At 31.6% G+C, this 25,773-nt stretch overlaps 1 protein-coding gene and 1 long non-coding RNA gene across 19 annotated transcripts in view; one reads left to right on the top strand and one right to left on the bottom strand.

Moving 5' to 3' along the window:
- LOC130897491 (heterogeneous nuclear ribonucleoprotein Q) overlaps window positions 1-25,773 on the top strand; it is a 109,446-nt gene that overhangs the window by 62,032 nt on the left and 21,641 nt on the right. For 16 of the 18 annotated variants that reach the window (XR_009059710.1, XR_009059709.1, XR_009059708.1 and 13 more), the window contains 6 exons: window positions 6,274-6,515; window positions 14,818-14,953; window positions 21,716-21,927; window positions 22,502-22,645; window positions 22,728-22,873; window positions 22,933-23,036. Coding sequence is in view for 13 of the 18 variants with exons in the window: in XM_057806379.1 (XP_057662362.1) it covers window positions 6,274-6,515; window positions 14,818-14,953; window positions 21,716-21,927; window positions 22,502-22,645; window positions 22,728-22,873; window positions 22,933-23,036 (984 nt within the window). In the remaining 5 variants the exon portion in view is untranslated. Of the gene's footprint in view, window positions 1-6,273; window positions 6,516-14,817; window positions 14,954-18,041; window positions 18,178-21,715; window positions 21,928-22,501; window positions 22,646-22,727; window positions 22,874-22,932; window positions 23,037-25,773 lie in introns of all 18 variants that reach the window. The other 2 variants (XM_057806375.1, XM_057806381.1) reach the window with 1 other exon arrangement.
- On the bottom strand, window positions 1,929-4,615 carry LOC130897494 (uncharacterized). The gene is made up of 3 exons (XR_009059712.1): window positions 4,544-4,615; window positions 2,302-2,359; window positions 1,929-2,127 (listed from the first exon to the last, which is right to left on the bottom strand). It is a non-coding gene; the product is annotated as an uncharacterized LOC130897494 (long non-coding RNA).

The raw sequence follows: 25,773 nt of genomic DNA, 5'->3' as shown, positions 1-25,773 counted from the left end.
ATGTTGCAATGGTTGTGTACATCATCGAGGGTAAATCCCTTGTATTTAGTAAATAAAATATTTGACCAACCAGAACCCTGATTGGATATAGCTCTGTGTATTTTATTTGATATTTTACCAGAAAGAATCTGCCCTTCAAGTATGATTTGAAGATACTGTAAAATTGGTCTGGTACTAGTGTCTTTAATTTACATTGCAAGCCGTTGTGCCACACCTTGTGGAAGGTTTGACTTATATAACAACTATGTGAATTTGTTCGGTGACTTTACAAAGAACTAGTAGAAAACTTATGGGTCTGTGTTAACTTATTTGGTGCTTTCTCTGGTTTCGGTATCATTATGAGCTTTCTGAGACTTTTCACAAAACTGGTAGAAGGCTTATGAGTTTGTACTAACTTAAATTGTTTGGTTCCTTCTCTGGTTTTGGTATCATTGTGAACTTTTAGGGGACTTTTAACAAAACTGGTAGAAGGCTTATGGATCTGTATTAACTTGAATTGTTCGTGCTTTCCCTGGTTTCGGTATCGTTATGAGCTTTTCTGAGACCTCACAAAACTGGTAGAAACTTATGGGTGTTGAATTGTTTGGTGCTTTTCCTGCTTATACTATCATCATGAGCTTTTCGGAGAATTTTCACAGAACCGGAAGAAGGCTTTTTGGTCGTTTGATCGTTTCCCTGGTTTCCTTGTCATTGTGATTTGTGATGCTTCCACTAATGTAGAAAAGCAAAGTCTCGGGATGTAACCAAGGCTTTGCAAAGTATTCTACTAGTTCTTTAAATGTATTATTTTGGAAGTATTGTTTGAAGGGAATTTATTTTTTCATTTTCTTCTATTGTTGATTGGTTGATATAAATGATCTATGAATATTTTTTTTTGCCCTATTAACCATTTTGTTTCTTATAGGTGGTATCAAGACTGGATTTTTTAGTCTTCTTATAGCTTGCAACAGCGAGTAATTTATATTTTCAGTTGGTATAAGCGTTTTCATTTAATTTGGTGTTGTTTTATTTTTTATTTTCAAATTCTTTCACTGCTGCTCTAGTAAGTTGATTTTTGTTCTAATCATTTTTTCTTTTACCAACGGTCTTATAGTAGAATTACGATGACCTTTATCAATTTTTTTTCTTATAGTGATATTAACATCAATTATATTCCATTTTTGGCAGAAATGGAAATTTTGACACCAAAGTTTAATCCGAAATTATTTCTAGTCATCCAAAAGTAGTTAAATGAATCAAATAGACGATTTTTTTTAATGGAACGCCCTATATTTGATTCCATTTTTAAATTCTATAACTTTGAATAGGATTTCATATACCTAGATTGTCTGTCATTCACTACACCTCAGAATAGATGGAGATAGATAACTTTTAACCACTTTGATAGAAAATTGAGAATTTTATTGATTTGAAAATATACAGAGTGTTCCGTCTGAAGTAATAAAGTATGTTTGGATTTGGCTAAAGTGACCTCCAATATTTGAATACCCTATTAAAAAATAATGGAACAACAAATATCACGATTGATACTTTAAGGTATTCTAAATCACTTGTAAACTTAATTGGATTCATCGGGATTAAACTTTTACTCCAACTCTTCGTCGTTTCCGCCATCCTATATATGGATAAGTGAATAAGGGGTATGAGGGATAACACGCGCGTTTGAAACGCAAACTAATTAAAAAGGGCGACCGAAGCCATTAAAGTTTTTATATAATGAAATCGATATAGCTGATTCACTCATAGGACTTTCAGCCACTAGCAAAAGAGAACATAATGAAATTTTTAATGGACATGACATATGTTATTTCCCTATAATATATTATGCAAATAAGTTAGAAATTAAAATAAATAGGCCCCATATTCGGCTGCCAGCGATAACCCTCAAAGACCTCCCTGAAGATTACTGTGTCTTCTTTGACAATTTCCCCATCACCATTGGGTGAAACTTTTCCCTAAATTCCACCTCGTTGATCGACGGTGTTGTAGGTTTTTTGCGGTTTTCCTGTTACTTGTTTGGTTCTTCGAGTCATTTTCTTTTGCTTCTTCTATTTCAGTTTTCATCACACAACATTTATCAAAATTTTAGCCCCGCAGAGGAAATTTTTTCATATATCAGAGTCAAACCTGAAACATTCCTCATGTAATTGCCAATACTTTCTTATTTCCGATGTTAAAATCTAATGGTACAAAGATTTGAGTTACCACTCGGTATATACTTTTTATCCGTTTTTTTTGGAACAGGTGAAACGTAAAAAAACGTTTAGCTATGTAATTAGATTGTTTTGTAGATTAAATTACCTTTTGCAGCTGTTAAAGGTGGTGAAACACGACCAGCATACTTCATCAAAAAGAATTCCTATGTAAAGATAGAAAACTATTAATCGTGCTTTAAATTTGAGGGGCTCGGGTTAAATTTTTAATTTTAATAAGTAAAAATATTTATTGATAATTAAAATTACACTAACGTTTGATTATTTAATATTGTGAGGGTGTTTCAATTTTATTTCATTAAAGAGTCGGATATCCACCAAAAACTCTTCGAGTCTCTATTATGTTCCCGAATATGGAAACTCTATCGAAACAGACAAATGTGAAACGTTATTTCAACTGAACGAACTGGAGCTCTAGCTTCATTTGAATTTTTCATTCGTTTCCACTGGTCAGTGAGTATTCTCTTCGCTAAACATAAAAGGTGTAGTTATAAAGAGAAAAACGTTGCAACGGAAAAACTACGCATGCTCCAAAGTTTAACGACTGTCAGCGTGCAGCATCCTCTTTCGAATACGTCTACCGTGCCTGTAGACAAACCAGTGCTGCCGTTTGCTTCATTTTTTTTGTTTTTCTGTAAAAATGATCGACGTAGAAATTGAGGATTGTTGTATTCCGCATGAAACTTGTAAAAATTGCAAATGAAACAAGTGTATAGCAATGAATGTTTGTCGCGTCCAAGTGTTCGCGCCCATCCACGTTAAAAATGTTAAAAATATTGAAAAATTTGGTAATATCGTTCGTCGTATAAGTATTCGTACGATTGTTGAATTTAGAAAAAAGTGTATGCCGTAAATATGCAAAAAAATGTTTTATATCACCAGCCTCGTTATTTAATAGCCCCACAATGTTTGGGATCATTGACATTCTGAAAGATAAATTTTATACCGATCAGGTGATAACGTATTATATTTTCCTTAAATATTTTTTATAGCCTTCTTTCTTCAATACTCCTACCATTTTTACCAGTCACCTTTCCTCCAAAACATTCCCAAACCATCACAGAGCCTCCGCCGTGTTTTATAGTCGAGGTCTAACATCCTTTCTTTCTTTGACCTGCACATAAACACTCTTCTATTGGACCCAGAAACTTCCATTTGACTCATCACTCCATAAAACTCTCTCCCACTTTTCATGCGTCCAATTTTTATATTCTTTAGTCCACCGTACTCTTTTAAATTTATTTTTTTTTTGCAAAAAGGCCAGCTTCTCTCAATCTCCTTTTCATCCAAAAGTACTCAAAGGCACATCCCTGGATTTATTGATATGAGCAGTTATCTTTGGGACCGTGAGTCGTCGATAACGTTAATAGATACATTTATCTTCAGCGGTTGTAGTTTTTTGATATCGCTCTGAACGTTTTTTATCGTCAAAGACCCTGGTGGATGCATATTTTCTCACGATACGTTGAGGTATTTTCAATTGACGGTAATTGTACGGTTACTTTTCCTTAGGCCATGAAGACTTGCGATTGATAAATAGTTTCAACCTAATTTTGAGCATACGAATTTCACAAAAAGATGTCTTTGTCCAAAAAGTACACAGCAAGTTCTTCAGTCTCACAGAGCTAATAACTGGGACTAAATGCGCAATAGAGAATTAATATTTGGAGATTAATTCAAACTCGCCAGAGATTAGCTACAAAAATTTTATACTGTCAAGCCAAGGAAATTATCACTTATCAATTTTGCAGTTAAGTCACGTGAAGGAATTTTTTTCAAAAATTCGGGTTGTTATAGCAATCTGTCAACGTTGAAGCATCTGATTGGCCCCTTGGTAGGACGAAAAAAAATGATAAAAAGTATTTCGTAATTTTAGAATAACGAAGATAGAAAAGAAACTTCAAATGTAAGTTGCAAATGCTGATTTTTACAGTTTTCAAAAACCATAGCTCATTGAAAAAATATGATTAAAACAATTCGAAAATTTATAAATTTTAAATTTACATATTTAATCGCTTCACTCGTTCGAAAAAACAGTTAAAATAAAATTCATAACTTCTTAAACTTGTTCGAATTGTTTTAATAATAATTTTTCAGTGAGTTCTGTAACTGTAAATTTCATCCCCTGGGCTCTAGCCAACCTAAATTTGTAAATTACAATAATAGTGAAAAAATTTGAATAATAATTTTACTGAAAAAAAGCAAAAAATATCAGCAAAAACACTTTTTATTCATTTTTTTGTACCCTACCCAAGAGACGATTCCAAAAAATTCTTGACGTCTGTTTAGGACACTTCAAAGTAAATTATATTGAAAATTCAAGAACTTACCCCAACTTAATAATTTATTAGCATTATACTTTTCTTTTTTCAATATCTTTTCTTTGGTGTAGTAAGTCTTTCGTTTTTTTCCACTGACCCCCCAGTCACTGGAAATTCGACGAACAATTCGTAAGCTAACACCAAGAGCAGCTGATACACGTTCACCTATTTAAAATAAATATTCAAGGTTATTTGAAAATTGGCTCATCATCCTTTAAACAATTGACCTTACTTTGAACTTAAGTAATAAAAACTCAAAATGATACCATTTACAAGAACCTTATATTGTGTTAATTGATGATAAAATTGAAAATTATCTTGTATAAAATGCATTTCGATTAATAAAATCGAATACACATTTCTTCACATCTCTTTTTGTCGATAGCAGAGTTGACACAGTGCATTTGAAAATTCTCAGCATTAAATATCAACCTTGGTTTATTGCTAGATAAATAATTCGGATTATTCGAGTCAGAACTTGATAATTATTCCTTTCTGGAATTTGGCAGGCTCTAACTTTTGGTTATTGTTAAATTCTTAGTATCACTATAAATATAATGAGCAGAATTTGCTAAAATTTCCATAGACCTTAACGTTTCGTTTAATTCGTCTTTTTAGAATATAAATTAATTTACTTGATTATTTCTTTGTCCAAAACAATGAATTAATTTATCTCTTATTAGTACCAAAACTTTAACCTGGTTAATTTATTGGAAGTAAGAGAGGTTTCTCATTAGAAAGACTATATATAACAATCATGCGTTTAGAGTTGGCTTCATATTTAGTACCCTGTTTTTAATATTATAACAATGGAGAGATCTTGTTAGTCCTAATCGACAAAGTAAATCCTTCGCACTCCCATTGGTCGCTGGCTTTGAAGTAAGTTTCTTCCAATAGGTGATATCCTCAAGAGCGAAAGAAAAGCTTGACAATTACAGACAATTTCTAACGTTTAATCCGCAAAAACTCTAATCCGAATCTGCGGCCCTGCAAATGTGTATCTTGTATAATCGGCTTATGTGTTCACTTTAAGGCCTACCAGTCTTCATTTAGCTGTAATATTTCCGCTGCCAGGAAGAGCGGTTTGTGTCTGAACTATGAAAATTGTGCAGTAATATGGGTAAATCTTTAGTTATTCCCACTCTTAATATTGCTTTCTTTAAGGGCTCCAGATCATTGCCTTTGATTCCTTTTTGTCCAGGGTTCCACACAGTTTATTCCAAGTCAGCCAGTTTATTTTGTATCTTGTAGCATTCTAGAAACAACTTTGATCTGGTAGACATGCTTCGCCGAGCCACTAGTGCCTCAGTACAGATGTGTATACTTACGTGGTTATTATCTTGTGCAGCAAATTGGGTCGCAAGCTCGGTTTACATAACAAAAGATAAAATTCTGTAGGACCAAGAGAACAAAGTTTTGAAAGGTGTAACTGATATTATCATAAAACATACAACCTCTTCAAATAGAGATTGGGGAAGTGGAAGACTTATTTAAAAAAAATTCCTCCAAGTCCGTGACACTTGATTCAGCGAATTTAGAAAAAAAATTTCTTTTTTAGTTTCATATTTCAAATAATCCCTCTAGTAGTAGAGCTAAAATCCAAAAAATAATTTCCACGTGTTTATCGGGCCCACTATTGTTATAAATTTGGCATTAACCAAATTTAATTCAGTCTGTATTAATGCACAGCATATTTTTTGTTTTTTAATATATATATACATATGTGTATTCGCTTATAGGTCAAAGAAAATATGGGGGACCACCGCCAGGCTGGGAGGGCGCGCCACCCGGTTCTGGTTGTGAGGTATTTTGTGGAAAAATCCCCAAAGATATGTACGAAGATGAGCTTATACCATTATTTGAAGAATGTGGCAACATTTGGGACCTTAGATTAATGATGGATCCCATGACGGGTACCAATAGAGGATATGCATTTGTAACATTTACAAATAGAGATGCAGCGCAAGTAGCAGTCCAAAAGGTAAGTATATGTTTGCAGGATTTTATTTATTTATTTATTTTTTTTGGTAAACTTTAGTTAGGATTGTCAAATTTTTTGATGTTGTTCTGTATAGTCGTCAAATATTTTCTTGTTTCGATTTATTTTTGGGAAACTATTAATATTTTTTGTTTAATTTGAATATTGAAATACAGAATTATACTTTTTTTTTCAAATTAAGGTTAATCTTTAGAAGTTAGTAGTAAAAAAATGCTTGTAGCTAGTTGAGGAAGAATAAAATTATTAGTTAATTTTGGGGAGAATATTTAAGTCAGATCGGTGATTGGTATTTTAGCAAAAATTTAAGAATCGATATGACTTAGCACCCTTATACCTTTTTTCAAAACCTGAAATTTTTCTTGTTTTTCGGTAGACCGTTTTATTAAATATAAATTTTCAGTTTAGTTAATTTATTTACATCATTTGTTTGAATTTAATCAAAATTTGAAAACAAACGGTCTACTGAAAAGGACTGAAATTATCTGAACAAAAGTTTTATTTACCTAAATAGTTAAATATATACGATTGTTCAGATAATCTAGTCTTTGTGTGTTTAATTGGCAGATTCTATTATAGTGATGTGTGCCAACTGTTGTCATAGCCTGCAATTGTTTAGTGTCAACTTTTGTTGCAGCCGCTCTGACCACGGAGCATACACTGAAACTCTTCTCTACTTCCCTTGTAGTTTTTCCTCAAGAGCCCAAGTGTAGGAAAATTATCGAAAATAATTTTACAGTACATATTTACAACTTGGCCGCATTAAAATATTCTGTCGATTGGTTTCCTTCAAGTTATTTTTACTAGGAATTTTTAGTTTTTTTATTTTGAATTAAAAGTTTTTTTTACTTGATTATTCACAGGTGAAACTCTTTTTATCTTGCTACATCATTTTACATCTTTTCTATTTTTCTTCATTGATCACTCCCATATCTTCTAATAATACTTTTCAAATTCTTCATTTAGAAACTTTTACATTTTTCTGGTTTTAAAATCTTATTTATTCTTTTTCCTACGATACATTCTATGTAGTTGAATTCTTCGTTCTTCTATAGACCTCAGTGTGAGGTTTTTATTTTTAAATAATTTTTTTTCCGATGTAGCCAGTTTATATTTTTATGTCACTGACCACTTTTTTTTGTGAGATTTTTTAATAGCTGATATCAGATATCTGAACTTGCTTGTTTATCAAAGAAAATGATTTCATTCTGGTATTAATTTCAAATCTTGATCGTTTTTTTTTTGCTTGAGCACTTCTTTAATGACAGCTTTTGCTTCAGTGCAAAGTCACTGCATGTTTTCTTTTTGCATTCGATTCAGGTTTATCGCTTATATTTTGTGCATTTAACTCCTGTCAATTGTTTCTTCCAACTTGTTCATAGACTTGATGTGCTTGTCTTATTTGCTTCATTAATTGCTTAAATTTTATTGAAAGTTTTTCTAAGAGTTGCGGCTTATACATTAATTTAACCTGAATCTAAAATGCTTCCATTGTATATAGATTGTGACTTTAATTTGATCTAAATCTGTTAATTCTTATATACTTTCTACTATTTCTGTCACTTAGTCGTTTAAAATTTAGCCGTACAGTTCATGTACTTATTACTTTAATTGCATAATATTGAATGAAGGATTTTCTAAGCTGTGGCTCTGGTCCTCAATCTAAATTGTATTGTATATATCTTCTACCATTCACGTCAATTTTTTCTCCCAACGTTACACTTAATGAACATGTCTTTAATCTCAATTTAAATCGGACCCATTCTAATATACTTTCCACCAACCCCGTCAATTGTTCTCCAAAAATGTGGCGATAGACTTCATCTGCTTATTTTTTTAATTCCCTAAATTTATTTGAAGGCTCTTCAAAACTTTTACTTTTACTGTTCCCGTCCGTTGTTTCCTCAATACTTGGCCACAGAGTTCATGTACTTGTTTCGTTAATTCCTTAAATTTCACTGAAGGCTTTTCTCAAATCAAAATTGGGCCCATTTAAATGTACATTCTACTAGTCCTGTGAGTTGTTTCTCCAATACTTGGCCACAGACTTCATGTACATGTTACGTTAATTGCCTAAATTTAATTTACGGCTTTTCTTAGGCTTTTAGCTTATACATTGTACCTCTAATCTTTTCATAATCTAAAGTAAATATACCTTCTATTCTTCCTGTCAATTTTTCTTAGTTGCTTAAATTTGATAGAAGGCTTATCTCAGGCTTGATCTTATATATTTTTACATTCCTGTCAGTTGTTTCTTCAAAACTTGGCTATAGACTTCATGTACTTATTTCCTTTGTTTTAATTTGATAGAAGTCTCTTCTCAGGCTTTCGGCTTATATGTGGTGCCTGTAGTTTCGCCTAAATTTAAATTAGGACCATTCTAATACACCTTCTGCTATTCCTATCAATTGTCCCTCCAAAATTTCGTTACAAATTAAACTGTATTAGTCTATGTGATGTATGATCTTCATTGTTGAGACTAGTAGATTCGAAAATATTGTGTGGCTAACTCAGACATTATAAAATTGTTCTTAGTAACAATATTGTTGATAATAAAGAATTTTTTATGATATAAAATTAACTTGAGGGAAACTAGTATAGAAACAGAATAAATATGAAGGCGGGTGTCGTAAATTGGCTCACTTTTTGTAGATTGTTTTAGTAGTACATTTGAATTGTGTGTTTGTTGGAATTTAATTTGGAAATTTAAAGTTTCTGCTTTACAGGTCTCCTCTTTGCGCACATAAATGGGCAAAATTGAGACCGAAAAAAAGTGACTCTAAATTCCATTTAGGTAGACGGAGATCATAATGTAGTGTGGAGATTCTGGTTGGATTTTTTGGGTAACTTTGCGGACGGAATCTGCCAATCGATTGAGACAAAAATTTACCTTTTTTTTTACTGCGCGTTAGAATTGACTTGATCGATTTTAAAAGACTAATTTTGTATTGGTATTTGAAACATTCTTTTTTAATATCATCAGAAAAAAATTAGAAATAACCTACAAATTCCCATTGTGTCCCAAATAGTCTAGCAAACTAAGTGGTTTCAATTACTACTCCAGGGCTGTGCAACTTAATGAATTTTGTCAGTGAGTTTTGTGGAAACTTTAAGGATGCATCTTTTCATTATCTAATATTCAACATTAAGTCCAAAGTTTTGCAAACTTTCCAACCAATCTAGCAAGTTCTTGTTGAAAAGGATTTGATTACAAATCATACAATTCTTATCAATGTAAGTGGTCAGGTGAAAAATTCAATTTTCCCAATATGACTTGGCAGTGAATCACGTTGTGACCTTTTAGTACATTAGAATCAACATTACCCTTAGCAGAAACTTATCAGAGGAAATGAAGAGCTAGCTGACAAAGGATTCCAAGGGATAAATAAGAGCATAGTAAGAATCTACAAAAACCTGCTTGAGACCCGCCATTCTGGAGAAACAAGAACAAAAATTGCAGTTACAAATGTCGACTCAAAAATGCTGAAATGAGAATATTATAGGCTATAACAAGCAATAGTGCTTACAACACCACCAGAGGAACAACAAATGAAGACAAATTTTCGAGGTGGAGAATGTCATATGGATCAGAATGGGTTATGATTGGTTGGCTAAAATGGTTCCAACTAATGAGAGACTATCAAAGAGATGGTATTCAAACCAAATATTAATTTCTTAGAGATGAAGTCTCGTCGTAGCTCCAAAAAAAAGAGTGTGGCTCTAAAAGAAGAGGAGGAAACTAAATCCATTTTCTGCACTTGTATCAATATTTGATTTATAACGGATTTTGTAGTATTTCACTTGAATAGGCTTTACATTTGGTGCAAATCCCTTAACTCTGTCCGGTCCTCTGGACTCCACCATTTTGAAAACGTACATACACCTGGTTTCTTTATTATTCGAGGGTAATCGATTGCAACTTCTCTGAGACCTTCTATCAGCAGTCAATCGCGCAACATTTCTTTTAAATTTTGTCTATAATTTAAGAATTGTTGTATTCAAGTTTAAATAGTTTTTGTTGTCATAATTCTTATACCAAAGGTGGAGGTAAATGACAAGTTTTGAATATCATCATAGAAAATACCCAGTTGGGGGTACAAAATTTGGCTTTTGAAATTGTATTAGTCATTTATCGAAAACGGTTTTAAAATTATAAACGGAACTCTTGAACAAATGGTATCCAACTGAATTAAAAAAAAAATCGCGTTTCGCTTTTCTTTTGTTTGGTGTTTAATTGGTAAAATTTTTGTTTCTAAAAGTATTGAACCAAAATCGAGCGGTTCTTAGTTGAAATTACCGGTTCGCTGTTTTAAACATTGAAATTTGATTATATTTTTAGAAATTTCGATTAGAAAACTATCAAATTTCAATAATTGGTACACTGGTTCTAATGCACCTTGATACATATGATTACAAATCTTATTTACTATTATTAACTTGAAATATATATGATAAATTTGATTGCAAAATATATAAATGTGCAACTGACCTTAAGACAAGATAAACATAACTGCTGGCCTAATTAATCAAAAATAAATATTAACCTAACCTAGCCAAAATGGCAATATGAATAGGTATCGAAAATCATTAATTAAATATTTTCAGCAAAACGGCAAATTTTTCCAGAAGAATTTTCAATGAGGGCTTTTTAACTATCATTTTGCTTATGAATATATTATATACCTGTTATCTTTTCTCCAAAAACTGTGCTTTAACGACTCCTTTTGGTGAAACAGTGTTAGTTGCACAAAAAAAAAACTCTAAAGCGATTCAGAAAAGCATAAAATTTCCCACAAGGTCCAAACTGATTTGATTTCTTAAAAATTAAATAAGTATGAGAAATTTGAAAAAAAAATTTTACATACATTTTAAATGGTAAAACTTTATATTTAAATTGTATGTCCATCAAACTGATTTGCATTATTTGAATTGTAGGTACTTAAAATTGAAATTAAAAGCTGAATCTTGGTGAGAATTTTTTTCTACAACTAGATTAATATTTTGCTTGAGCACAAAAAAAATTTTTCCGGAAATGAATCACTCTAATACCTATAGTAACGTAACTTGGTAATATTTCGATTTCTATGAGATTTACAAAAAAAAAATATTGAATAAAAGTTTTGTTTCAAATAACTCAGGCCATCTGAATACTCCATAATAACCAATCAGTATATTTTTATAAATAATACACCTTGTATATATTTTAGATATCAATAATCAGTTAAATTACAAGTAAAACTGTCACATCTACATATGTTTTTATTCCACAGTCAACAGATATATATTACGGAAACTTTCTTTTCATATAAATAATTTTCTTCATCTTAAAAAAATAATCCAGAGGCTGTATAAATCGGTCGATCTGGCTGGCCAGTCTTCTTCCAATGCATCCATATTGGAAAAGTCGATTCAAGTAATTTCCAACAGATATACTATGTATCAACCTCCTGGAACCAAATGGCACTAAAATTTGTTACCAACTGCATTTTGGAACAAATTTAAATACTTTAGTCCGTTCAAATTACCTTCTACAAAGAATGATCCAACAATATCAACTTTTCCCTGTGTTTTATGTTCCCGTATCCATATAGGATTGGTATCAGTCCAATTGTAATGGTTAACTGTACCATTGAATATAAATGTGACTTCATCGGAAAGGACTATTTTGTAAAATGGTGGTCTACATCTAACTTTTACATTATGGTTTTACAAAATTCCCTTCTGCAGTCGATATCGTCTTTAAATTATTTTATAAAGATGACATTTATTCTTATTAAAAATGTAGCATGTGGATAATGACATCATGTTGTAATTCAGTTTTTTGAATTGATGTATTAGGGTTTTCTAAAAAACTTTTATGATCACTAAAATGACAACAGACTTTTTTGACATGAACAATTTTAGGATAATTATAATCTCAAATCGCTGTAACTTGAAGTAGAACATTTTTTTGTTTAAACATAAAAGAAACCAAAACATTATCAAGTAACGTTACTTTATGAACACACATATGAAGATACAGTCAAAATTTTGATTTATAGTTGAATTTTCCTCCACGTCTTACTTTCCATTTGTAGGAGTGTAAACAAACTCTAAAAACTAAGATAATTAGAATGGCCCTAATGTGGCTACCATGCCAACAGGGGGTATACCAGGTAATGAGGAAGAAGACGGACTTGTCAAAAAGGGGGGCAATGACATCAGATTTTGGATCAGATCCCTACTGGGGCCTTGTAACCTCAACAACGAACTGAACAGTCTTACTGACAAAATCTTGACCATATCAGATAAAATTAACTTCTCCAATTGTCCAAAAACGACATTAAATTAGTGGTCAGTCTTCTGACACATCACTGCTTCGTCAAATGTTATCTTAAAATTGTAGGCATGACATTGCGTATGCTGTAAACAAACCATAGAGACTATAGAGCATCCGTAAGCGCAGTAAATGCTCTGCCCATTTTACTAAAAGGTCTAGGCATCTCGAAGGAATAGTACTAACACTTTGGGAAGTATCTTTTTATATACACGTTAAACTCAAAACAACTCTCCAAACAATTTAATCTAGTCAAGCTTTACATTTCGCTGGTTACCACTAGAAAAAGAAACTGTTTATGCAAATTGGCTAGAAAATTAGTAATGGTGGAGATAATCACTTTTGCAGCATTTTAAAAATCAATACCTCCAATAGTGAAAAAGTTTTAGATAAAAAGAAATCCTTCAAAAAGTTACAATCATAAACAATAAAATGTTAAGGAAAAGGTTATGGTACTTTATGATCAATTTGATTAGTATATAAAGTGATATTTTATCAAATTTTTATTATTACGGGACATGTTGTACATAACGAATAGTAATAACCTTGGGGTTTGAATAAAAATAAACATTTCTAAATGAAAAAAAATTGATCATTATCAATTAATTAACGACATTTCTAATTAATTTGATAATTAAATTTCTAATAACAGATAGATAGAATTGGAATACTGATATTACTGATAATTAACAAATTATATAGTATGACCTTGGTAATTTTCTTTTTTCCGAAAATAACAATTATATCAACACTTTGTGTGATTTCCCTATTAATCAAGGATGAAAAAAATGTTAGTTAATATTTAGTTTTGTTAATAAAAATATCAAAATAGTGATAGTACACTGTTAAAAATTTCTTCCGTAATTTTACCAAAAATGTGTAGGAAGTTTTAAGGCACAAAAATTTAGTAAATTGACTGAACAAAATTATTCAATTCAGTTTGAGAAAATCACAAAACATTTCATAAAATCACTAAGCGGTAATAGAAAATTCGATTTACTATACAGTGTTGTATAGTATAAGTATAAGTATATACGTATATAGTATAAATATTAAACAAAATATTCTTAATAATTTACTTTACTATAAGAAAATTATCATTTTCTAACAAGCTTTTTTTAAATAGGATAATATAGTTTTGATTTATTTTAGTTTAATTTTTATTCAAAATCTTCCCACTCTGAATTAAAAACTTACCAAAGAGGCTTAAGTATTCTAGACTCAAGCATAAATGAAAACGGGGTGGCTAGCGCCATCTATCCAATATTTCCATAGTGTCAAATTACAGAACTTTGTTGTAATTTTACAATAAAACATAGTTAATCAAAATATTAAGAATTTTTGAAAATATTCAAAGATTTTAATTAAAAAATGAAAACAGTTTATTATAATTACTATCCATTGTCCAAGAATTTTACTCAAATTGCATTATAATTTTAATTTGTATATTTTTATTAGTAATTTTAGCCATCATATGTTTAGTAAAATAATGGTAATTGTACAAAAAACATTACACTGTAACTTAAAACAAAAAATAGATAAATACAAACTATTAAAAAATTAATTTTCAAAAATAATTTTGAGATAAATACTATGAATTATTATAGGGAAATTTAAATAAATATGAGGTTAGAAAAATATTGGCGGTGGTCCTAGAGTACGAAAAGTGCTTGTAATTATAACAAAACAGAAAATTTGACTTTAATTGATTAATTAATGTCAATTTCCAATTATAAAATTAAGTTAATTAACTTTCCACCTAGTAGTGTATAGGATGCATAGTTGTTGAAATAAAAACACACCCGGTGTATTCTTTTCGGTTGAAATTGCATTAGAACCACTGTACGGAGGTTGTGACAAAATTTGTATCCATTTGGTACTGCTAAATTATGTTTAGTCATTTCACTAGCTAAATTTAAGATTCGATATATATCAAAATCCTGAATTCTGGCATTGTTTCTCAACCCACAGTTGGATAATCACGAAATCAAACCTGGCAAGAATCTGAAAATTAACATTAGCGTTCCAAATCTACGTCTTTTCGTCGGAAACATTCCAAAGTCAAAAGGCAAAGAGGAGATCTTGGATGAATTTGGTAAATTGACAGGTAACGTTTCTTCGATTGTTAAAGTTTTGCAAAATTTTCAATGTTTACTTTGAAGCGTGACGTAGCACACAATATTTATTATTTTATTTTTTTTAACCGTCTTATTTTGATTTTATTTAAAATAATTGAATTAGAGTAAAGTGTTTTTAAACTGTATTCTAAAATTTTTTTTATGCTCTCGTTTTCACAATTTCATTCAGAATATTGTGATTTCGTAGCATTTCTTACTGGATATTTCTATTTTTTTATTAGTTTTCATTTTCTCCAGAAATACTCTTTTCAAAAATTCAATTTCCAATCTGTTTGTTCTAATAATTCTTCATTTACCCCAGGTATCATGTTTTTATGTAATCCATGACATTTATAGGAAAAATTCTACTCCATTTATATTACGATGAATGTCTAGATAAATCATTAATTGAGTTTGAGGAATTTTGCGAAAATTGAGTACTTTAATGGGTCAATATTTTCTTCGAAATTTTTTGCTTGCTGTAAAACCGATGCCCTTTAGTGATGTACCTCCAGTTTGTAATTGACTATAATTATTGCATTGTTTAAATTTTTCCTTGCAATGTGATAAAAAATATGGTGAATGGTTATTAAAAACAAAAAAAAATGCTAAACATTGTGAATTAATCTCGTTAAAAGTACCGCCCTTGTCTAGCAATTTATTCTTATGTTGAATCCGTGTTAGCATTTCCGAAAGATTTTGTAGTCTGTAATTTTTTTTTATTTTCTGGAAGAACCAGATTTTGCATTGTGCTAAATCTGGTGAGTGAGGTGGATGTCTACATACAGGAAGACTATTACTTTTACTAGAAACTTTGATAGTCACGTTATTATGATGAAGTAGAAAGCCGTTATTCCATTTTTCAAATCTTTCTTCGCACATCGTTTCATAAATTTTCCTCTATTCTACTCTCCTGTCTGAACGGAGTGGTTCGCTCATTCGTTTTGAAAACAGATTCATGTTTTATTTACATATTCTCTAGTGTAAGACGTGGAGTTGAGTTTATTTTTTCTTCGGGTTGTTTTCTAAGATTCTCTTCATTTTTTTCCATTTTTTATTTTTATCGCTTCATATAATTTTTTCCTTTTATTTTCATTAACTTAGTTGATTTCACCCATTTACACTACCATTACACCAACACTCACTGTCAGAGACTGTTGGTGTAGAGGTTCCAGAAATTCCTTGATCTTCTACTTCTGATTCTTATTGTTCTGGTTTCACTTAATCGTTCCCTATTCATAGACCTGTGCTGAAGCCTTTAAAAAAGGCAAAAAATGGGATGGAAAATGAAGAAAATGTAACAAAAATGAAAGAAAATAATTTTCGGTGGATCTGAGGTTGGGAAGTGAAAGAGAGAGTTTTTAAGGGTAAAAAATGGTTTATCTCGTTTAGGGGTAAAACTGAACTCAAAATTCATTTGAAAAATTGAATAACCAAGTTTTCGGTTTCTTTTTCCACGAAATTTGACGAAAACTTACCTTTTTATGCTCCAAATACATCGTAATTTTTTTAATTAAATATTTATTTTTTCGCCCTTATTTTGCCATTAGATTAAAAATGCAGCCTAGTATTTAATGGAAAATTTTCACGTCAAAATATCGGCTTTTTGAAAAAAAGTTGGTGGGCTTTTAGTTTATTTAAATCTCTACTTTTAGATGGTGTGAAAAATTTACATTACTATGGTAAATTTTGTGGGAAAATGCTATTTTTAGCTATTCATAAAAATTTACAGTTCAATTATTCGGTTCCATTTTACATTGATAAAGATGAGTGATTAAAGTATAAAATAAATAAATAATTAAAAATTGTCGAACGAAATTTTCCGATTAGATTTTTTTTGCATTTTCCGATAGAAATTGCCATAGAAATGTAAATGTTTTACACCATCTGAAAGTAGAGATTTCAAATAACAAAAAGTTCAATATTTTGACGTGAGAAATTTCTATTGAAAATTAGGGTGCTTTTTCGAAGTCAAAATAAAGTAAAAAAATAAATATTTGAAAAAACAGTGTGTTTGGGACATAATACCGAATTTGGTGAAAAAATCATTCTTTAAAGGTAGAAATAAAAACGCAAAAACTTAGTTATGCGAATTTTTTTCATAAATTTTGATGTTATTTAAAAAAAGTGTGAATACAAAAGTTGTTGATAACTGTAGTTTTACCGCAAATCGAGATAAACCGTTTTTTTGTCCTTAAAACTCATCCCCTTCAATTTTCCGAATTTAGATTATCCGCAAATAATATTTTCTTATATATCTGAACCCTTTCTCAATGGGTTCCTTCCCACTACTATTTTTATGCCTTCAAAAATATCGACGCTGGTCTATTATCTTTTTCATTTGTCCAAACCATCTAAATCAATTTTCTTCTGGGCTTTTATGCAGGTTTTTTTACTTGTAAACAAGATTTCGTTAGCTACCTAACTGCTGTTACTGAAATTCATTCACCGATTTTATAATCACACCTCGTATATTATTGTGAAAAATGTTCACTCACTACCACTAGACCACAATTAACAATTACATTACCTGGTCCTTCGAGCCGGATATCAACCATCGATTATTGTAGGCTCGAAGGACCAGCTTATATTATCTTGAGTTTGTTTTTCCTTTTCAGCATTTTCTGACATTAAACTCTGGTTCCTTAAATTGTTATGTTATATTGATATAAATATCAGATTGACATTTGATTTGATTTTAAATCCATATAGATACTCGTATTTTAAGTTATTTCTGTTTTTGTCCGGTCGTTTCTTCAATTAGTCTTTGAGGATCATTATGTTGTACAGGTTGTTTCACATGAATTGTTTAATAAATAAGGGAAAGGCTATTGGTGAGGTAATAAGTATTAAACCCAATATAGATACTTATTCGACAATTTTCTTTGAGTTTTATATTCGTTTATGAAATTTTTTTCTTTGTCAAAATTATTGTTGTGAGTTTCGCCCGCTTGAAAGTAAACGAGAACACAATCAAAAAGTATAGTGGCGGCCGGCTGCCGGGCTCAGTCCTTTCCTTAGCCCCTCCCACCTCGTTGCCCATGGCATAAATTGGCTACCCTTCCACTGTCTTTGCAGCTGAATGATTATGAAATACGGAAAGGCAAAAAGATTGGCGTTACCATATCTTATAACAATCACCGGTTATTTGTGGGCTATATTCCAAAGAACCGGGATAGAGATGATCTTTTGGAAGAATTTTCCAAACATGCACGTAAGTTGAGTAAACACCAAAATACAACCATTTTTTTTTTGTTTGTTTGAATCTCCCTCATTTGTTTTTGGAATGTCATAGTCTGCGCCTGAGCAAAGGGCAGGGGCAGGGCCGCTACAAGCACGAAGGGGTGGGTGACCAGGTCCAAATCGCTGCTGTTTGTCGCGAGTGCAGATGGCTTGGTGCAACGATATAACTATTTGCCTATGAAACGAGCTTCTTAACTTTCTAATCAAAACATTTCTACTTCAGATTTTTATTTTTTTATATTTTATGTTTTTGAGATGATTTCTCCTCATTATTGGTCTTTTTTGATAGAAAATCGGTTTAAAATAATAAGTAAAAATTTGACGTTTCGATCTATTTCCGTCTTTGCCATATATTTTTACCTTTTATTTAAACCGATTTTCTATCAAAATAGACCTGAAATCAAGTTAATTTATCTCGAAAAAAAAAATTGAATGTTGAGTTGTATTGAGTAGCATTAATTTTAAAACATTTTACTTACCTCTTTTTGTCTTGATGAAATTTTACATCGATATTGAACCACTAAGTTGGAATTTCTGGAACCGTTGGTGATATTCATACTGAACACAGTGTTTACACCACCACTACACCAGCACTCACAATTACACTGTCAGAGACGCGTTTCGATAACCTGTGACTGAAGGTAAATGTTGAAGACGATAACCTGGTTATCGAAACGAGCCTCAGACAGTGTAATTGTGAATGCTGGTGTAGTGTGCTCAGTACGATATTGACCCAATAAAAACGGGCCGCACAATTCAACGTACTACATGTCCTACGACACCAACAGATCGTACTCGGTGTTATCCAATAAATGAAACTACTTTTTGGTTTTGTATAACTACAAGTTGTTTTATAGTAATTTTAATTTCATGATTTTTACGTTGGCTTCGAATACATCAAAAAGAGACAGCTGCAATTTTGGTAGTTTTGTTAGATGACGCAGAACAGCTCAAAAAAATGAAGAAAATTGCTTACAAAAACGCCAACTGTAATCTCATATGAACTTAATGCGTGAAATAATCACTAAAGAACCAATTGAGCAGACATAAATACAAGTTGTATACAAAAAACCTGTACGTTTATTTTTACTTACTTTTTTCAATTCATGTCCTCAAGCAGCCCCGCAAGTTATCGATTTTCTTTTAGCCAGAATTTCAAAGAAGCATCGATAAAATAGTCAGGTCAGCGACCTTTCATTTACGCTCCTAAGTTTTTGGTCAATTCTGGATCGCCTATAAGTCGAATTTATCTCTTCTGTATTGAGTCGAACATCCTCAGGGTATATTTGTTGAAAGCCGAACTACAAACTTTCGAGCAATATTCCAAAGATAGACGAATCTGGGGTTTGTAAAGGATTAGAAGCAGTTGGTCTTTAAGAGGGCTCAAAGTTTTTGCCTTAGTTAATTAGACCACGTGACTATACCAGGACATATTGCTTCCAATCTCATGATGGGCATTTTTCTTATGCTTACTTAGGTATTCATTACTTTTAACATTCCACAAATAAGGTGATTACGATATACGTACTGAGGTCTATGAGCTCTTGGCGCTTCGATCCATTTTATTATACTGAAACTCAGTCAAGTTGTTTTGAAAAATGTCTCAAATTGAATTTTTGACTGAAGAAGGGTTAATACAAATCAAAACCAGAATGGAGGTTGTTGCGATGAATTATATCGATAGAAGATAAGCAACGTGCGGGAAGTCCTGTGACGGTGACTTCTCCAAAAAATATTAAATTAGTGGAAAAAATTGTTATAAGTTAATGGCACCTAATAAAAAAAGGAAAGGTCACGAAAAGCACTAAAAAGTGAAGGTTTCAATATTTTGGGACTCCGGGGGTATCTTTTTGATTGACTTTATGGAATCAAATGCAACCGTTAACGAGGCATATTACCTCTGATTTCCTAAGGCAGTTGTATAAAAAATTATCGAAAAAATGTGTGGCAAAATCAGCCAAGCTGTGCGTTTACTTCAAGACAAAGCTTCAGTCCTCATTGTTTCGCTTTACAAGGCTATTGTACACATCTGTGACTTCACAAAGAATGAACACCCACCATATAACACTAATCTGGCCCCGTTTGACTATTTTTTGTTCGTAAAGCTGAAGCCAGAGTTGACAGCGACGATGAAATTAAACAGACGGTGTACGGTGAATTTAAAGATGCATCATATTTTTATAGAAGCATAGAAGCTTTTGTGAGACGTTCTGAAAAGTGTTTGGAGATAAACGCATAATATATTGGAAAATAATCACAGCATTGGAATTTCTGGAACCGTTGTTGATATTCATACTGAAAACTCTGTTTACACTACCAACACTCACAATTACACTATCTGACGCGCGTTTCTATAACCAAGTTTCTGAAGACGATACCTTGGTTATCGAAACGCGCGTCAGACAATGTAATTGTGAGAGTTGGTGTAGTGGTGGTGTAAATAGTGTGTTCAGTACAGTATTTTAGATTTATGATCTTTCTTTCTATGTTAGGCTATATATTTTGAAATGGAGGAAAACTTTTCATGTAAATGATCTTATTTACCACCACGTATAAGGATGCACTTTTGTAACCCAAGCTCCTACAACTTGAAAGTTTTTCTTCACTTTTTGGAACGCTCACAAAAAAAATTGAGGAATTGCTTCATTTAACTCATTATCGGTCGTGAAAAGTCATCCGCGTGAATGTTTATTTAGGTTAAAGGATAACTCAAAATCACACGTGCCAAAATCAGGTGAATAGGATGGATGTTTAATGACTATTATATCTTTTTCATGTAAAAATTCAATTGACAGATACGATATTAACTGAAAATAGAAAAAAATGGAGTATCGAACTGTCATTAAATATTTGTTTTCTAAAGGCAACACGCCTACGCAAATGAAGACTCTGTATCTTCGTTTCCGAACGTAATCTTATGCGCATATTGAGCTGTGTAGCGCAGCACAGCACAGAGTAGCATCGGCAAAAATTCTGCGTCGCACAGTTTATCTCGCATATTAGAATGTGGTGTATTTGAAGAGTATGTTTTCATAATATTTAGATTCAAGTTTTTAGTCAGATTCGTATGCCGACCTATATTTATTTATACTACTTCATCCAAAACAGCGATTACCTGAAAAAAATTTCTCATTGGGAATTTGTTTTTTCGTATTTTTTCCCAAATTTCTTGCTTACTTTCCATACATTTTGTTATCACTGGTATCATCAAAGCTGGATAAACGTGCACCAATTCAATTAATTTTAAATCCATTGCAAAACTACAGTGATAGTGACTTTTTCTAATTTATTAATTTGAACTATAAAAAAGTATCTTTGTTATTTAATCAATACTAAATCTGAAACACTTCCCAGTAATAATATTTTGTGGGAAAAAAGAACACGCACCGTGCCATCTTGCATTCCCATGCTTCTTTAGTACCTAGCGTTAGTGGACTTCGGTGCTCATCCAAAAATCACGATAATTAAATGAAATTTACTAAAACATTAACCTTAATTTATATATTCAGCTGGGCTAATGGAAGTTATCATTTATTCATCGCCCGATGACAAGAAAAAGAATCGCGGATTTTGTTTTCTGGAATACGAATCCCACAAAGCGGCATCTTTAGCAAAGAGAAGATTAGGCACTGGCCGTATTAAAGTTTGGGGTTGTGATATCATTGTCGATTGGGCTGATCCTCAAGAAGAACCTGATGAACAAACTATGTCTAAGGTCAAGGTGAGTTACAATCTCATTTTACTTGGTAATTCTATATGGTTTTTGTAGAAGATTTAGTTCAGAGTCTGCAAAACAAGTCTTCATATGAACAGCGCGACGTGGAGGAAATAATTTCATCCACCAGATATTTTTCTATATTATTTATATGTATTTGAATATTGTTTCTAGTGTCTTAAAACATGGCTTCATTATCATTTGATCATAGATAATTGTTTCTTCAATGCTTCTTGGTTATTAGATCGTCGTCGAAAATAACTATTGCTACCTGATGTTTGGATGACTCGAGCAGTTGTTATCTTCAAAAGTTACTTCCTGATTCGGAGTCTTGAGTTAGAAGAGCAGCAAGCAACTTCTGAAGATGCCAACTGTTCGAGTCATCGAAATCAATAATTAAAAAACATTGAAGCAAAGGATGGCTAGAGATTGGAAAGTTTATACTTCTCTTTTCTTAGTAATTTGGCCTTTGTCCATATAATTACTCAGTTACAGAACATTCTGTAGGATTCTAAACTGCTCTATATTTTAACTAACCTACATTCATCTATCTCTATATGTTACTATATTTATTATCCAGGTCCTCTACGTAAGAAACTTAACTCAAGAAATAAGCGAAGAGAAATTGAAGGAAGAGTTTGAGCAATTTGGCAAGGTGGAAAGGGTAAAGAAAATAAAAGATTACGCTTTCATACATTTCGAAGATAGGGACAATGCCGTTAAGGTTAGTGTTTGATATTATTAGTTAAATTTTACTTTGGTAGTTGCTTCCGAGCATATGCATCAATTTATAATCGTTTCCGTAGGCAATGGAAGCATTGGATTCTAAGGAATTGGGAGGTTCTAATATCGAAGTCTCATTGGCGAAACCTCCGTCTGATAAGAAGAAAAAAGAAGAAATTCTGAGAGCTCGTGAACGAAGAATGATGCAAATGATGCAAGTTAGAGGCGGGTAAGTAACGAACAAAAATTATATTGACAATTCGTTGAAATATATTATTTCTATTTTAGAATGATGCCGGGAACAATGCCTTTAAGGGGTCCGCCTGGAGCTGCAGGCCCAAGGGGAACAAGCGGTGGCATGAGATCAGCACCTATGGGAAGGGGCGATTATGGTAAGTTTTTATTAGCTGACTTCCGTTATATGATTTTCGATATAACGGTCCTTAGTCTGCTTGTTAGTCAAGTAACTATTCAATTCGAGAGTATGCGAGGAAGTATCAAGTCCCACATACCACTCTTTCGATAAATAAACAATGTTCACTAAGAATTGGTTTTAAATGCACAAAAAATAACGAAAATTCCTTATTACATTCATAGTTACAACTAGGAAGATGTTTCATTATATCTAATGCTTGTTTTTTTCCGATTTTTCCATTCTTTAATCTAGTTGGAATCTTCTGTATCTCCCTTCACTTATCCACCTCAAATGGACCAAATATGTGCCAGTTACAATTGGATACTCATCGTCACTGGAAAATAATATGATGATATGATCTAAAATCTAAAAATTAATCATCATCATTAAAGAAGCCGAATGATATATTCTACCTCCTCTATTTAATTTTCATATAGGACACCTTTGAATTCAGTTTAGGTAAGTCAATTCGGCGCTTTGGATATCTTGTGTTTATGTAGTACCCACATTTATCAAATATGCGTTTGGTTAATTTTCCATTCTATCCCAAAATTTGAGTTTCTTTATGTGTACATTTAAGAGAGAAACTACAAAGTTATTACAGTACCTCTATCTCTTCTTTGTTTCTTTTGTATCAATTTCTTCTTGTATCGTTGGTCATTTGACAAAAAGGTTCTAGTTCCTAAAAGGGTGTTTGGACTCTTGGACTTTTTTATTGCTGGTTTATCAGCTCTTTCATTTCCTTCTACTTCATCGTATGGTAATAACAACGGGGTAAGTTTGTTTTTCCTCACTAATTTATTAAATATCTCTAAAAGGATTCCCAAACCATATTGGAGATCTAATATAATTATTATTCCCTGTTCTCTATTTCACTGCAAATCGAAGAATAATACAGAATTTGAAGGTAAAGTTGTTGAAAGCTCAAATTTCTTAGAAGTATTTTCTAATTGACTCCAACAGTAGTCCAACAAAAAGGGTTCTCGAATGTGAATTCTGGCTAAGTTTCCAAATTTCAAATATATCTTACTTCAAACTATTTGCATTTGTCGAGAATTTCTTGGAATCATCCCCCTGAATTTTGAAAAACTGTTAGGATAAAAAAATTCGGATCATAGATCTTTTTAATTTTACACACAAAAGGTTTCCTTGAAGTTTTTTAATGCTAGTAATATTTGAAAAATTAAGGTGGCTAGAGCTTACGGGATGATAATTACAGCTACAGATAGAATAGTTACAACTCATTTAAAAGGTGCTCCATATTTCCCAAAAAATAGTTTGAATACATTTAATAAATTAGGTATTTTAATTTCAGAGAGTTTTTTAAAATTTATTGTAACAAAAATTAACTTTTAATATTTCGTTTTCCACCATTTTGCTAAATGGATTTTTTGAATTCCTCCTAAGCATTTTATTGCGTAAATCAGATTATAATTAAAAAAAATCCCATTGAGGAACATGGGGAAGAATGACATTTTGAAAGTTAATTTTTGTTACTAATATAAAAAATTCTCTGAAATTAAAATTCATAATTTGTTTGAGTCATTCATGGTACAATTTTCTGAGAAATTTAGAAATCTGCAACTTTGATTTAAAAAAAAATCGCCAAATCTATCCAAACACCTCAAAGTAACTTATATTGAAAATTTAGGGGATTTCACAGAATTCGCATTGTAGTATCCTTTTTTTTTGGACTATAGTTTGCATTTTCGTTTCCAATTTGTCTATGAAATTAATACCGCCTACAATTAATCCTTCTACTCTTAAACAAATATTTTTTTTATATTGGTCACCTATGAAGGCATATAGTTCATTAATTATTAAAAATATTAAACTAACTAAAAGGGCTTGATTTTCTTAAGTATTCTTTCTAACTCAGTATTGTCAAGAAGCTAGATAGTCTCGACATTGACGCGATGATGGAGTCTTTCTTCATGACTCTTTTATAGAAATGTTATTTTTTTTCCATCCAAAACTTTTAAAGTAGTTACACATATTATTTTGACATTTTTAAAATAAGTGAAAATCGTGACTACAGTTTCATTCTTCGAGAAGACATTTTGGTGAATGACTAGGGGAAATAATAATAAAATAGAGAGGAAAAATAATTTACGGATGATCTGAGGTCGGGAAGGAGGTGAGTTTTTAATGTTAAAAACGGTTTATTTCGATTTCCGACTTATTGAAAACAGTTGTTGGCAATAAGATCTACAACTTTTGTATTTCACATAACCTAAAATTTTATATGAAAAATTAAAATAACCACGTTTTTGGTTTTTTATTTTTATATTTTACACTAAACATTTTTTTTTTCTCTCGACATTTTGTGTAAACTTATCTTTTCATGTCCCAAATTTGTTTGATTTGTAATATTATTTTGACTCAATATCGAAACAGCACCCTAATTATCTATCGAAAATTCTTTCGTAAAAATATTATTGTAGTTTTTTGTTTCCTGAAACTTCTACTTTCTGATGGCGTAAAAACAGATTACGATAACTATGGAAAATTTAAACGTACAATGGATTAAGTATCTATTAAATTTTTACACTTCAATTATTTATGTTTTATCATTGCAACATGGAATCTCACGTTTGTCGTGTAATTAGAGTGTAAAATTTTTTTTTCTTTCTGTGAAAATGTACCATGGTGATGGTAATTTTTTCTTACACTATCAGAAAGTACAGATTTCCACGAACAAAAAACCCACCATG

The sequence above is a fragment of the Diorhabda carinulata genome, chromosome 8, assembly GCF_026250575.1.
Source record: "Diorhabda carinulata isolate Delta chromosome 8, icDioCari1.1, whole genome shotgun sequence".
NCBI classification, from domain to species: domain Eukaryota; kingdom Metazoa; phylum Arthropoda; class Insecta; order Coleoptera; family Chrysomelidae; genus Diorhabda; species Diorhabda carinulata.
Note: the sequence above shows the minus strand (reverse complement) of the source record. Positions and strands in the feature narration are given on the sequence as shown.